This window comes from Felis catus, chromosome A3 (genome assembly GCF_018350175.1).
Source record: "Felis catus isolate Fca126 chromosome A3, F.catus_Fca126_mat1.0, whole genome shotgun sequence".
In the NCBI taxonomy this organism is placed as follows: Eukaryota; Metazoa; Chordata; class Mammalia; order Carnivora; family Felidae; genus Felis; species Felis catus.
The window spans coordinates 60,762,554-60,776,046 of NC_058370.1; the positions used below are offsets into that span (position 1 = coordinate 60,762,554).

The 13,493-nt window shown below is 37.8% G+C and overlaps 1 protein-coding gene across 3 annotated transcripts; it reads left to right on the plus strand.

Annotated features, from left to right (window-relative positions):
* Positions 1-4: 4 nt before the first annotated feature.
* Positions 5-12,024, plus strand: MITD1 (microtubule interacting and trafficking domain containing 1). 3 transcript variants are annotated; one of them, XM_003983908.5, is made up of 7 exons: positions 7-249; positions 7,476-7,577; positions 9,446-9,582; positions 9,663-9,749; positions 10,450-10,565; positions 11,455-11,515; positions 11,629-12,024. In XM_003983908.5, exons 1-7 carry the CDS (start codon positions 99-101, stop codon positions 11,722-11,724), a joined length of 750 nt encoding a protein of 249 aa, XP_003983957.1. In that variant the 5' UTR covers positions 7-98; the 3' UTR covers positions 11,725-12,024. The 3 variants fall into 3 exon arrangements, with proteins under 3 accessions (XP_044910017.1, XP_003983957.1, XP_019682614.1); XM_019827055.3 differs by lacking the exon at positions 7-249 and adding an exon at positions 286-428; XM_045054082.1 differs by lacking the exon at positions 7,476-7,577 and having other exon boundaries at positions 5-249.
* Positions 12,025-13,493: the final 1,469 nt, after the last annotated feature.

Sequence of the window (13,493 nt, forward strand, 5' to 3'; positions counted from 1 at the left end):
GGTCTGTCACGTTATTCCCCCCTCCCACCTCACGTCCCCGGCGCGGCAGCGGCGCTCAGCTCTGGTTGTGTTTGAAGCCTAGAGGAGTTTCTGTAACTATGGCGAGATCCGGACAGGAGCAGGAAGCCGAAAGCACAGCTGCATTCAAGGTGCTAAAGCGGGCGATGGAACTGGACTCGGAGTCCCGGTACCAGCAGGCTCTGGTGTGTTACCAGGAGGGGATTGACCTGCTCATGCAAGTCCTGAGAGGTGAGCAGGGAGCCGTGGAGAGGATACCAGAGGAAAGGAACTGGATCCGCAGTTTCTGGGGAGTGAAAGTTAAAAACCCTTCTTGTACACCACCAGGAAGCAGTCACAAACAGAAGGCTGATATTCTACAGGACAAGTGGACTGTTTTCTTTTAGATTGATGTCATCAAAAAAGACAGGGTCAGTACTCTAGATTTTGAAGAGACAGAATCAAATCTAAATATATAAGCCTTGCTAGGACTCAGGTTCGAAAGAAATGTAAAAATACATTTTTGGATCCTTTTTGGAAAGTTTGAATATGGATTGGGTAACAAATTATTGACTTTGTTAGGTAGCATGTTTTTTTTTCTAAAACTGTCCTTGATTTTTAGAAATGCAGACCGAAGTGTCTTGGGAAGAATTTGTCATAATGTCTGAATTTAATTTTAAGGGGGGGGGGGGGGACCCGGAGCAAATGTGGCAGAATTCTAGCAATTCTTAAATCTATGTGATCGGTAATAAGGGTGTTCGTTACACTATTATCTTTGCTTTTATGTTTAGATATTTTCGTTAGAAGTAAACAAAAATAAAATCACATAGCGGTAGAATACCTTAAGTACCTTTAAGTACACCTTAAATAACGGGTGTACTGAAATTCGTTGTGAGAAATACATAGGATTGTGGGTGGGCACAGCGAAACTTGATCTGTTAATATAGTTATTCAATGTTGAGAAGTACCCAAATAACCATTAACAACCGGTACAATCTCTGGCACATAGTAGACACTCAGTGATTATGTATTAAACTGATTTAAGTCTGGCCCCTGGTCCCCATGCCCTGTATAGCTCCCAGTCTGGCCGAAGATCTCCCCTGTGTGCCTTTTAGCCTAAGTATTACAGAAGCTTTTGGACAGCAGAGGGCGCTTTTCAGGGTTGGGGGCTTTAGTAGTAAAACTACTTTGGGAAGGCCCAGATGATGATGAAGATGAAGATGATGATGATGGAGAAGAAGAAGGAGATGATGATGATGGAGGAAAGTAATTATCATTTATGAGTGCTGAGTGCTAGGCACTGTCAGAGCACATGAACATCATGATCTTGTTTCATCTTTACAATTGCCCTGAGAAGTAGGAGCTGATGTTATCCTCATTGTACAGCATAAAATTAAACTTTTCAGTTCCACCACAGTTAGTCAAAATTGGGAGCCCAAGGCTTTAAAAACTCTGGTATACTGACTGCCAAAAAAAGAGAAGGTGTACAGTGTTGGTCAGGTGGATCATTGCTTAAGTTCCAGTGCTCTAGGGTTGTCAGGTCAAGCACTACTCAAGTTCTGGCATTCTGGGAATCTGAATCAGGAGAACTATAGTTTTGCTCCTGTGTGCTCTACTGATTCTTCAGAGGTTATATAGAGACAGTGACCTGATCTTACAGGTTAAGATACAAATGCAAATAACTCTAGCACAGGAAATAAGTGCCAGGAGAGAGAGAGAGACAATGAGGATTTAAATAGTTAAAGGTCATTTGGGGGAGGAAAGGTGGAGGTGGCTTTTGAGGAATAAGTAGAATTTCAGAAATGAAATTCCGCAGAGTGTTTAAATTCTGTCTGTGCTATTTTTACCAAATAAGTGGTTCACTTTGGTTCATTGTGTGTCTCTAGAAGAAGAGTGAGAAGTAGAGTAGATTGAGGTGTGGTGTGGATGACCTTCACTGCCAGGAGATTTTAACTCCTTCCATAGACAAGGAGAAACCATTTAAAGTTTTTATAAAGGAGTGATGTAATTAGAGTTGCATGTCAGGGCTTGTCTCTATTAGGAATATGCTCTCCTCCCAAATATCTGCATAGCATACTCCCTCTTCTCTTTCAGTTTTTTATACAAATAGTACCTTCACTGTGAGGCCTTTACTGACATCCTGTGTAAAGTTACAACCCCATCCCAGGACTCCCTTGTTTTCTTCCTTGTTTTATTTTAATAGCACTTATCACAATCTAACATACATATTTTACCAACTTCCTTTTATTGTTGTCTTTCCTCCCACTTGAATGATAGGGGATAATCATGTCTGTTTTATTAACTGCTGTAGCCCCAGTGCTTAGAACAATGTCTGGCATGTGGTAAGTTCTCAGTAAATAATTCTTGAATAAATGAGTGAATATGGCAAGAGTGTGGGGGAGATACTAACCTGAAGGGACTGAAGTAAAGCAGACCAATCGAGGAGCTTCTGCAGGAATCAAGATGAGAGGTGAGAAGGGCCTGAAGAAACCAGAGGGGTGACACCAATATTAAGAAAGGAGGAGACAGTCTGGATATTGAATAATTGGCATTAGGACATGACTAGATGTGGGAGTGAGGTTCAGTGGAATCCAACCTGCTGTAAGTAAGCCTAGGAAACTGAGATGTGATGTTTGAGGAATGGGTCTACATTGTTAAATTCTGCCAGCTGATCGAGGGTGATCGTTAAGAAAGGACTACTTTATTTACAGAGGACAGAGAAAATAGAGTATATTTATAGGCAGTCGCAAAGTAATAGTGGAATTTAAGAAAAGAGATATTATAGTCTGGTTCTAAAGGAAGCCCAGAGTATGGTGAATGGAAAAAATTATGTAGGTGATAATGATATTAACAAAATTTATTATTTCCTACAAGCCAGTCTCTTTGATCATTAATCATCTCCCTGTCTAAGGAACAATTTCTCTTTCCGTGTTACAGTTGAGGATACAGACAGGTTGAATAACTGGCATGGTCACACAGCCAAAAGTGGCAGAGCAAGTTTTGAACTAAAACCATGTGACTCCAGATGCTTTGCTGTTAACCACTGTTCACACTGCCTGTTTGTAACAGAGACCATAAAATGCTTAATCCTGATAAAAAGACCAGTTCAAGGTTTTTGAGTTTAAAGAAATATATATAAACCTAGTAGAAGAATATGAGTTCTCATATCACCTTAGGAGCAAAAACAGGATTCCTCACAAGAGATTTATAGATTATAAATGGATAGATTAGGATTTTCTTAAGCTACTGAAGTATAGGCATGAGAAAGCAGGGATCTTTTTTTTTTTTTAATATGAAATTTATTGACAAATTGGTTTCCATACAACACCCAGTGCTCATCCCAAAAGGTGCCCTCCTCAATACCCATCACCCACCCTCTCCTCCCTCCCACCCCCCATCAACCCTCAGTTTGTTCTCAGTTTTTAAGAGTCTCTTATGCTTTGGCTCTCTCCCACTCTAACCTGTTTTTTTTTTTTTTCCTTCCCCTCCCCCATGGGTTCCTGTTAATTTCTCAGGGTCCACATAAGAGTGAAACCATATGGTATCTGTCTTTCTCTGTATGACTTATTTCACTTAGCATCACACTCTCCAGTTCCATCCACGTTGCTACAAAAGGCCATATTTCATTTTTTCTCATTGCCACGTAGTACTCCATTGTGTATATAAACCACAATTTCTTTATCCATTCATCAGTTGATGGACATTTAGGCTCTTTCCATAATTTGGCTATTGTTGAGAGTGCTGCTATGAACATTGGGGTACAAGTGGCCCTATGCATCAGTACTCCTGTATCCCTTGGATAAATTCCTAGCAGTGCTATTGCTGGGTCATAGGGTAGGTCTATTTTTAATTTTCTGAGCAACCTCCACACTGCTTTCCAGAGCGGCTGCACCAATTTGCATTCCCACCAACAGTGCAAGAGGGTTCCCGTTTCTCCACATCCTCTCCAGCATCTATAGTCTCCTGATTTGTTCATTTTGGCCACTCTGACTGGCGTGAGGTGATACCTGAGTGTGGTTTTGATTTGTATTTCCCTGATAAGGAGCGACGCTGAACATCTTTTCATGTGCCTGTTGGCCATCCGGATGTCTTCTTTAGAGAAGTGTCTATTCATGTTTTCTGCCCATTTCTTCACTGGGTTATTTGTTTTTCGGGTGTGGAGTTTGGTGAGCTCTTTATAGATTTTGGATACTAGCCCTTTGTCCGATATGTCATTTGCGAATATCTTTTCCCATTCCGTTGGTTGCCTTTTAGTTTTGTTGGTTGTTTCCTTTGCTGTGCAGAAGCTTTTTATCTTCATAAGGTCCCAGTAATTCACTTTTGCTTTTAATTCCCTTGCCTTTGGGGATGTGTTGAGTAAGAGATTGCTACGGCTGAGGTCAGAGAGGTCTTTTCCTGGAGAAAGCAGGGATCTTGATACTAATTTTCAAGGAGAAGGACTTGAAAAGAAAAGAATTCAGTAATTATATTGATAATTTTTTTAATGTTTATTTATTTTTGAGAAGAGAGAGACAGAGCATGAGCGGGGAAGGAGAAAGAAAGAGGAGACACAGAATCTGAAACTGGCTCCAGGCTCTGAGCTGTCAGCACAGAGCCCCACGTGGGGCTTGAACTCACGGACCGCGAGATCATGACCTGAGCCGAAGTCGGACGCTGAACCGACTGAGCCATCCAGGCGCCCCATATTGATATCAATAAAATGTTGGAAACAACCTGAATACCCTGGGAAGAAGAGAGGTTGAATAAAGTGTGGTACATCCACACAATGGAGTGCTATACTGCTGTAAAAAACAATGAGGATCTGTGGAAGCGATATGGAGTGATTTCCAGGATACACTGTTAGGTGAAAACTACAAAGGACAAAGAGATCTATGGTATGCTATCCTTCATGTAAAAAGGAAGATATTCATGTGTCTCCTCATTTGTTCGAAACGAAGGATAAAAACAGAAACTAATGAGGTTTGTGGGGTGGTGGAAAAGAGGTACAAAGAAGGAAGGAATGGGAATGGGGTAGCAAGATGAGGAAGGAATAATGCTGCTCTGAATTATTCAACTGTGATACAGAAGCAGGTGGACAAGAAAATAGGTAACTCAATTATCTCTGGAAAATAGTATTTTGACCATATTCTGTAAGGTTAAAGACAAAATGAATTATATACAAACATTGTGTTTTACTTGGTAAATGTTTTTCTCCCAGAGGTAGAAACTACTTTATATGAGTCTTGAATAAGCCAGTATATATATTGTGGATAATAAAAGAAGTTACACATAAGGAGATAAGGCTAGTATGAACCCTGTGGGATCCAAATTATCATCATGAACTTATGGTTTTTAATATATATACAGATGTGTGGACACGGAAATAAAGGCAGATATATGTGTGTGTTAGTAACCCTATATATATTTACTTTCTAGCCACAAATTGAAAGGATCTGGAAGTAGTGACAGGACTCCCCTAGTGGCAGCAAGTATACTCAGCACCCAGAATTGGATTTCTTCATACCATTCTCCAATAAAAGGAACTTTGGAAAAGGGCTTTGGAAAAATGGTTGATTCCAGGGCTGGGGCAGGGAAAATACAAGATGAGTTTAGAACATTTTGCACCAGAAAGCAAGGAAGTGCTCAAAATATAATGGGTCATGTTGAAAGTACAGGGGTCAGCCAACATGCAGGAGCTCTCAAAGCCAAAGCTGATAAAGTTAGGGCAAGATAATAATATTGCCATTTGCAGCAACATAGATGGAACTAGAGAGTATTACGCTAAGTGAAATAAGACAGAGAAAGCCATATATCATATGATTTCACTTATATGTGGAATTTAAGAAACAAAACAAATGAGCAAAGGGAAGAAGAGAGAGAGGCAAAACAAGAAACAAACAGACTCTTAACTGTAGAGAACAAACTGATTGTTACCAGGGGGAGATGGGTAGGGGGATGGGAGAATAGGGGATAGAGATTAAGGAGTGCACTTGTGATGGCCATTGGGTGATGTATGGAAGTGCTGAATTACTATATCATACACCTGAAACTAATATTATACTGTAAACTAACTGGAATTTAAATAAAAACTTAAAAAAACAATAGTATTGGATTACAACCCATAAAATAAAATAAATATGCATGAGTCGATACTGATACAAATTGATCACTCAATAAATAAATAGATGGGGGAGAATGGACAGCTCTTCCTTATAGTAGCATTCCAGTTTATAAATTAATTAGGAATGATGGAAATAGAAAATCTCTGTTTGACAGACACTGCAGTGATAACTGTTGCAGGCAAGGACTATCAATGGATGCTAAAATTAGGGGGTGAAAGAGTGATGAGAAACAGGATATCTTCCCACAAGATACTTATCAATTATGAAGGACAAAATAGTGATTTTACAGTGGAGTGATCTTTGAACTCACCAGTAATGACATATATTGACATTATGTGCCGAGAAGGGCATGCTTTCATGATTTTCTTCCCCCAAATGCATAATCTCAATCTAATTATGAGAAAACACCAACAGCCCCAAATGAGAGACATCCTACAAAATAACTGACCACTGCACTGTTTCCCCAAATGTCAAAATCATAAAAGGTAGAGAGGCTAAGGACCGATTTCAGATTGGAGGAGACTAAGGAAACATGACAATTAAATGCTGTGCAGGATTGTGGACCAGAAAATGAACTTTCTCTTTCTCTAGTGGGAAAATTGGTGGAATACAAATAAGGTTTGTGGATGAGTTAGTAATGTTGTATCAATGTTAATTTCCTAACCTTGATAATTGTAGCATATTCACATGATGTTAACATTAGGGGAGTTTGGGTGAAAGGATACTGTGTGCCATTATTGCAGCTTTTCCATAAATATAAAACTAATTCAAAGTAAAATGTTGTTAAAAAGTGGGAGTTTAAAAATGAAATTATTATGGAAAATATAAGTAATAGCAAAAAGGAATGAGGGAACCAGAAGTGATTTAGGGGCGAGGGACTTGGGGTAAGGTTTTATTGATAATATGTATTCAAAAAATACCTTATGTTTTTTGGGTGACTGGGAAAAAGACTGAGCATGAACTATAATGGGTAAGTCTGGAAGAGAAGCTGGTTTTGTGGAAGAAGATAGGTATTGTTTCCTGTGTTTTGATTATGTTAAGATTTCAGACTTAAGGTTGATTAGGACGAAATGGTTCTCAGACTCAGGATTGAAAATAAGCCACCTTTGTCATCACCTCATCAAATTTGGTATCCCCAGCAGTGAGACACAGTGTCAGAGTTCCCACTCCTAAATAAAGCTGTTTCAGATGCTTAGTGCAAAAATGGAGGTCTTGGTGATCAAACCAAATTTGAGCCCATTTGTGTATTTGAGGATTGAGGCAAACCATGCTAAATAGGACAGGAAATTTGTGGAAGAGTTGGGAAGCTGGAAATAATGCCTGTTTAAATAGAAAAACTTTTTGGAAATTTGAGAGTGTATTTTTTTTAATTTGTAGGCACCAAAGATGTTACAAAGAAATGTAATCTCAGAAAACAAATTTCTAGCTACATGGATAGAGCAGAAATAGTGAAGAAATACACGGATCAAGAAAAAGAAGGTAAAGAGGCTGTTTTATAGAATGTGTCCATAAGTAAGTGTGACAAAGCCCATTTCATCCAGTGTTTCTGGCTCTGCCTTTTGTAACTCTTTGTGGTCTGGACCATTTATCCCTGGGAGCCTATAGTTTTATTCTGCATTTCCATGTCCCTATATATAACCTATATTCTTAACCCTTTTAGGTGGGGAGGTGATTTTCGCACACCCTCTTGAGAATATCTGATGAAAGCTATACATACTGCAGAACTTTGCATGCCATTTTAAGGAATTCACTGCAGATCCTTATGAAGCTTATGTGTGGACTGGAGTTGAAATAATACTACGCAGAAATAGGAAATGTAAATCCTGTATTTTATTTCTGTTTCACTTTCTAAAATGACCAAAATGTTAAAGTAGCTAAGGAAACTCCTGGGACTTCTTTAGGATTTTGCTGTGAATCAAAACATTTCAGGAGTGAAGTATTCCTAATGACTAGAGATGCCACTAGTTGTCCTTCCCTACTTACTATTAATCTACTTATGAGCATCCAGTTTACAAACATATGTCTACAAATGGTCATTACCACCTTTGCCTGGCATAATCCTACTTTTTTTTTAGCCAAAGTTACTACTGTCCTCAAAACACCAGTGCCTCCAGACCTCAGCTGCTCTTCCTTGCTATCCTTATATGGCCCTCCCCGACCTCTTCCTAGTATTCCATATGAGCCCCTACCCTGGGTACCCCCCGCCCCAGCGAGCTCCTCTGTTGAGTGGGAATAAAATTGTATTTCCTTCACCCCAAATTGAAACTCACAATGAAATTTCCTTTTAAAACATTGATGAAATAGAGTACCATCAGCATTGTGGTTTGAATACATTGGGTTAAGTTAACCTTTGTGGGTAGCTTGGCTTGAAAATTGATGCATAGTTGCTAGTAACATCATATCTGTGGAAATACTAGGAAAAAAAATGCAAACTACTGTTTTTTAAACAAGCTTTAAATTGGCAACCATCACATAAATTAGGAACTACCATTAGGGGTCATGTTTTTAAAAAAATCTTAAAGATCTTTGATAACTTACTCAATAATCATTCGTTTTGAATGAACAAAAACTATGGAACTGTTTTACTGACCCTGTGCAATCCTAGTCTTGGGTTGTTAAGAAGTGCTAAAATTACTACTTAAAGTACTCTATGGGGCACCTGGGTGGCTCGGTTGTCTGTGTGTCCAACTTCGGGTCAGGTCATGATCTCGCAGCTCATGAATTCGAGCCCCACATCAACTCTCTGCTGTCAGCATGGAGCTGGCTTTGGTTCCTGTCTCCTTGTCTTCCCCTCTCCAGCTCCTGGTTTCTCTCTGTCTCAAAAATAAATAAAAACATCAAAAAAAATTTAAATACTTTATAAGTTCTAAGAAAGCCTTCTAAATTCCATGTATTTATATGTTTAATACTTTAGCCGTTAAATTGCAGGACACAGAAAGACTTATATCTGAAGAGAAGGACCACATAGCCACTGAGTTATATAGCTTATGGTTCTACTCATGGTGACAGAATTATCAGCTGTCATTATACATATAGACTTCTCTTGAATAAACTGCCTGGCCTATAGGATTCAGCTCAAGAACCTCTTCCAAGAAATCTCTGGACTTTCCCATTTGACCTCCATGAAGGCAGAATTCACTTATGGAATTTTTTGCCTTATTTATTTCTGTACATATAGCATCTTGCATTGTGCCTCGTATATATGTAGGAGGCATTCAGAAATGTTTGCTGAGTGGAGGAGTTAAAAAAATTAACTTGTATCTGATCCTGATTAATCACTATATGTAAATAGTATAAAAAGAAAATAAATTGTCACTGGTTTTATTATTGAAACTTGTGTTTTTTAGATGGAAAATATCATCGGCAGATTAAAATAGAAGAGAATGCAACAGGTTTCAGTTACGAGTCACTTTTTCAAGAATATCTTAATGAAACAGTTACAGAAGTTTGGATACAAGATCCTTATATTAGACAGATTCATCAGGTAGGTGAAATGCAGAAAAATATGATGAAATGTTACTTAAAATGTATGAGTTAGTAATAACCCGTCATGATGTCTTTCAGCTGTATAACTTTCTTCGATTTTGTGAGATGCTTATTAAGAGACCATGTAAAGTAAAAACCATTCATCTTCTCACCTCTCTGGATGAAGTAGGTATCTGGAAGCATTTACTCTTTCTTCATGAATTTTGTTTAGCTAGGAGATGTAGTTTGAGCAAGGAAATGTGGACACAGTGCTTCAGCTAGAGCTATTTCTTTGGGAATTGTACAACAATAGGCCTAAAATACCTTCAGAAAAATGCTATTGACTTTTCTGATTTTGTTGTATCTTGCATTTGGCTACTTTGCTAAACTATAATTCAAATAGTTTGTCAGTTTAGTTTCTTGGATGTTCTAGGAGATGATCACACTGTCTGCACTATTGACAATTTTGTCTCTTTACCAATGATTATATCTTTTTCTTGATTTACTGTATTGGCTTTCTGGTGGATCATAGCATGATAGTGAGCATCTCTATCTTGATTTTGATTTAAATAGGAATGCTTCTAAATAAACCAGAATTTTAAGATTAACTTGAAGAAAGCACCCCATCTTAATAACTAAATAGCATTACTAAAACACATTTTAGGAGATAGGATAGAATTGTGTTATGTGTACATTAGAAAAAAACAATTATTTTGATAAAAACAACTGCCATTAAACTGCTTCATACTTTTATTGCTTCTTTGAGATAATAGACATTGAAACTAGTATAGAATCTTTCCCATTTTATCTGATACACATTGTGTAGCTTAATGATAATTTAAAATAGTAATAACTGAACAGAAAATCGTATTTTTCCTATTAACAGGGTAGTGGGAAAGAGCAGCAAAGTAGTGGCCTGCAAGAAATAAAAGAGTCACTCAAGAATCATGGAGTGCTGTTGGAATTAGAATATTCTTCTTCAGTACATGACCGAGAAATTAGGTTAGTTATAGCAGTATTTTAATTTTTATGCAGTTGAATATACTTACTTATTTTAATGCAATATAATTGCATATAAATATTCAGTTTATTAAAATTTTAAATAAAGCACAATTTTAGTATCTTTTCACTTTTTAGGAAAAAATCTGGCTTATTATATCTGAGTTTCATATCTCTTAATGGAATAGTTTACATGTTCTGTTTCACGTGAGAAGAGGAAGTACTTTTCTATTCAAGCATACATATAGTGTTGGGGTATTAGGATAATTTTCTGGTGGCAATATTTAATATTCTGATGATTTTAGTATTCACTTATATTTTATGAAATAATCTCATAGGCATGACAGTACGCAGCAGTGTCTACAAGGAGACAGTATATGCAGGTATTTTAGTATATGTTCCTGTTTCTCACAGTAGCTTTCATATGTTTATAGTGAGTGCACCTTTAGTTTTAATGAAAACTTAACCACAACCTAAATGCAAAACAGCTGAAAATGCAGCTGCTGTGGTTGAAGCAGAGGTCGGGGTCCAGAGTTCATCCTGCGTATGTCCTCCATCTCTAGGTAGGGAAACCCCTGCAACGCACCATAGCCTGACCTGAATACATTTAGCAGAACAGGAAAGTTTTATCAGAGATCTGAAATTCAAGAATAAGATATAACTTACTTGACAAACTTGTTACCATCTAATCAAACCAACTAATGGTTTCTTTGGACATTTTATTTCATTGTAGACACGGCCCATGAATAACTCCAAGTTTGGTTCAACTCATGCCCTGGAGAAAATGATTTTCTTTGTTAGGGGGAAATTTTGCTGACACTTACTACACTACATCTTTGATAACTGTCTGACTTAAATGTCTGGAATATAATACTGTATACTATTTCAATAGGTTTAACAATGGATGGATGATTAAGATTGGAAGGGGACTTGATTATTTTAAGAAACCACAGGTAAGATATAGTCTTATGAGTAAGTATGTTGTACTTTTTGTAACATTTTAACAAATGGCTTTGGACTTTTTTATTAAAAAAAAAACAAAACACCTCTTTTCTTCTCTTCTTAGAGTCGTTTTTCCCTTGGATATTGTGATTTTGATTTAAGACCATGTCATGAAACAACGGTGGACATTTTTCATAACAAGCACACAAAAAAAATATGATGGGCAGTAACTTAATTTGCATTATATATTTATATTTTAAGTGAATATTGATTTTGGGTTTTTTTTTTTTTTTACTTTGGACAGATCATTTCTATAATTATGTATTCAATAATAAATTTTTACATTTCTACTAATTTATGGATTCATTGTTCAGTTATGTAACCAATCCTAAATATTTTTTATAAATATATTATTTAGTGGATTTACAGGGTTTCTAGTCATATGATTAATTTAAACATTTTACCAGCTTTTCTCTTAATTTGACTATTGGGGAATGAATCAATAAACAATGAGAACCTATTAGGAAGATAAATTGAATGTTAATCTTGCCCCTGGGTAAGATATAAAGAGTCCAGGAGGAAAAAATCATGGATTAGAGTACTCTTTTTTTTTTTTTTAACGTTTATTTACTTTTGAGACAGAGAGAGACAGAGAGAGACAGAGCATGAATGGGGGAGGGTCAGAGAGTGAGAGAGGGAGACACAGAATCCGAAACAGGCTCCAGGCTCTGAGCTGTCAGCACAGAGCCCGACGCGGGGCTCAAACTCACGAACCGTGAGATCGTGACCTGAGCCAAAGTCAGACGCTTACCCGACTGAGCCACCCAGGCGCCCCTAGAGTACTCTTAAAAGACAGATGGGCTTGGGGCACTTGGGTGGCTCAGTCGGTTAGCATCTGACTTCAGCTCAGGTCATGGTCTTGCCCTTCCCGAGTTCAAGCCCCACATCAGGCTCTGTGCTGACAGCTCAGAGCCTGGAGCCTGTTTCAGATTCTGTGTCCTCCTTTCTCTCTGCCCTCCCCAATTCACGCTCTGTCTCTCTCAAAAATAAACATTAAAAAAAAAAATTAAAAAAAAGAGAGAGATGGGCTTGTAGTTCTAATAACCAAGGAAAAAATACTAATTTTATTACAATTAAGTGTTTTTGGCAGAAGTACACTAACCTTGATTTATCCAATATTACCTAACTTCATAAAGGCAAATCATCCCAATTATACAGATGCATTTTGCATCATTTAACCTTGGCTGGCACATTTGTAAAGCTCTGTGTCTTAGAATCAACTATTCTGGTTAAGCTCATCCATTCAGATGCCAGATGACTGGTTGGGGACAAAGACTAGGTTCCATGGAGATAGGCTGGGATTGCAGACTATCACATATGGAGAAGACAGAAGATTACATTGAAGATTAAATAGCATGGAGGACCTAAGCCAGGTAGAAGGCACAGGAATATGATTGGGCAGAGTGGTCCTGTGGCTTGGACACCAGATTTATGTTTTACCTTTGGGAACCAGCAGTCACCTGACTGACTTGGCACAAAAGACCAAGAAGGAATTCCAGAGAAGTTCCTAATATTTTTCTTTGATGTATTCAGGTTCACATGCTGATAATGCTAAACCTGAAAAGACTCAAACCAGTTTGCCAAGTTTTATTATATTGGAATTCAGGGTCTCAGGACAGCACTTGGAACAAGTGTTGGACTTAATCAGAAGTTACTTTCTGCAAAGTATCGTAGCTTAGCTTGCCATCCTGTAGACATAGAGTGGCTTTTCATTCAGGTGAGAACATGTATTAGACCTTCTTATTTTCATGTTAAATAACAACTCTGATTTCTTCTAGAGCATATGAACGTATCATTATAGAGACTCAGCAATCTATAACTCTGTGAAATTAACTTTTATCCAATCTACATAGGAATCCTGCCTAAGAGATACTGATACTTAAGGGAGAGCACCTAACAGACATGCTATCGATAATACTAGATATTTGA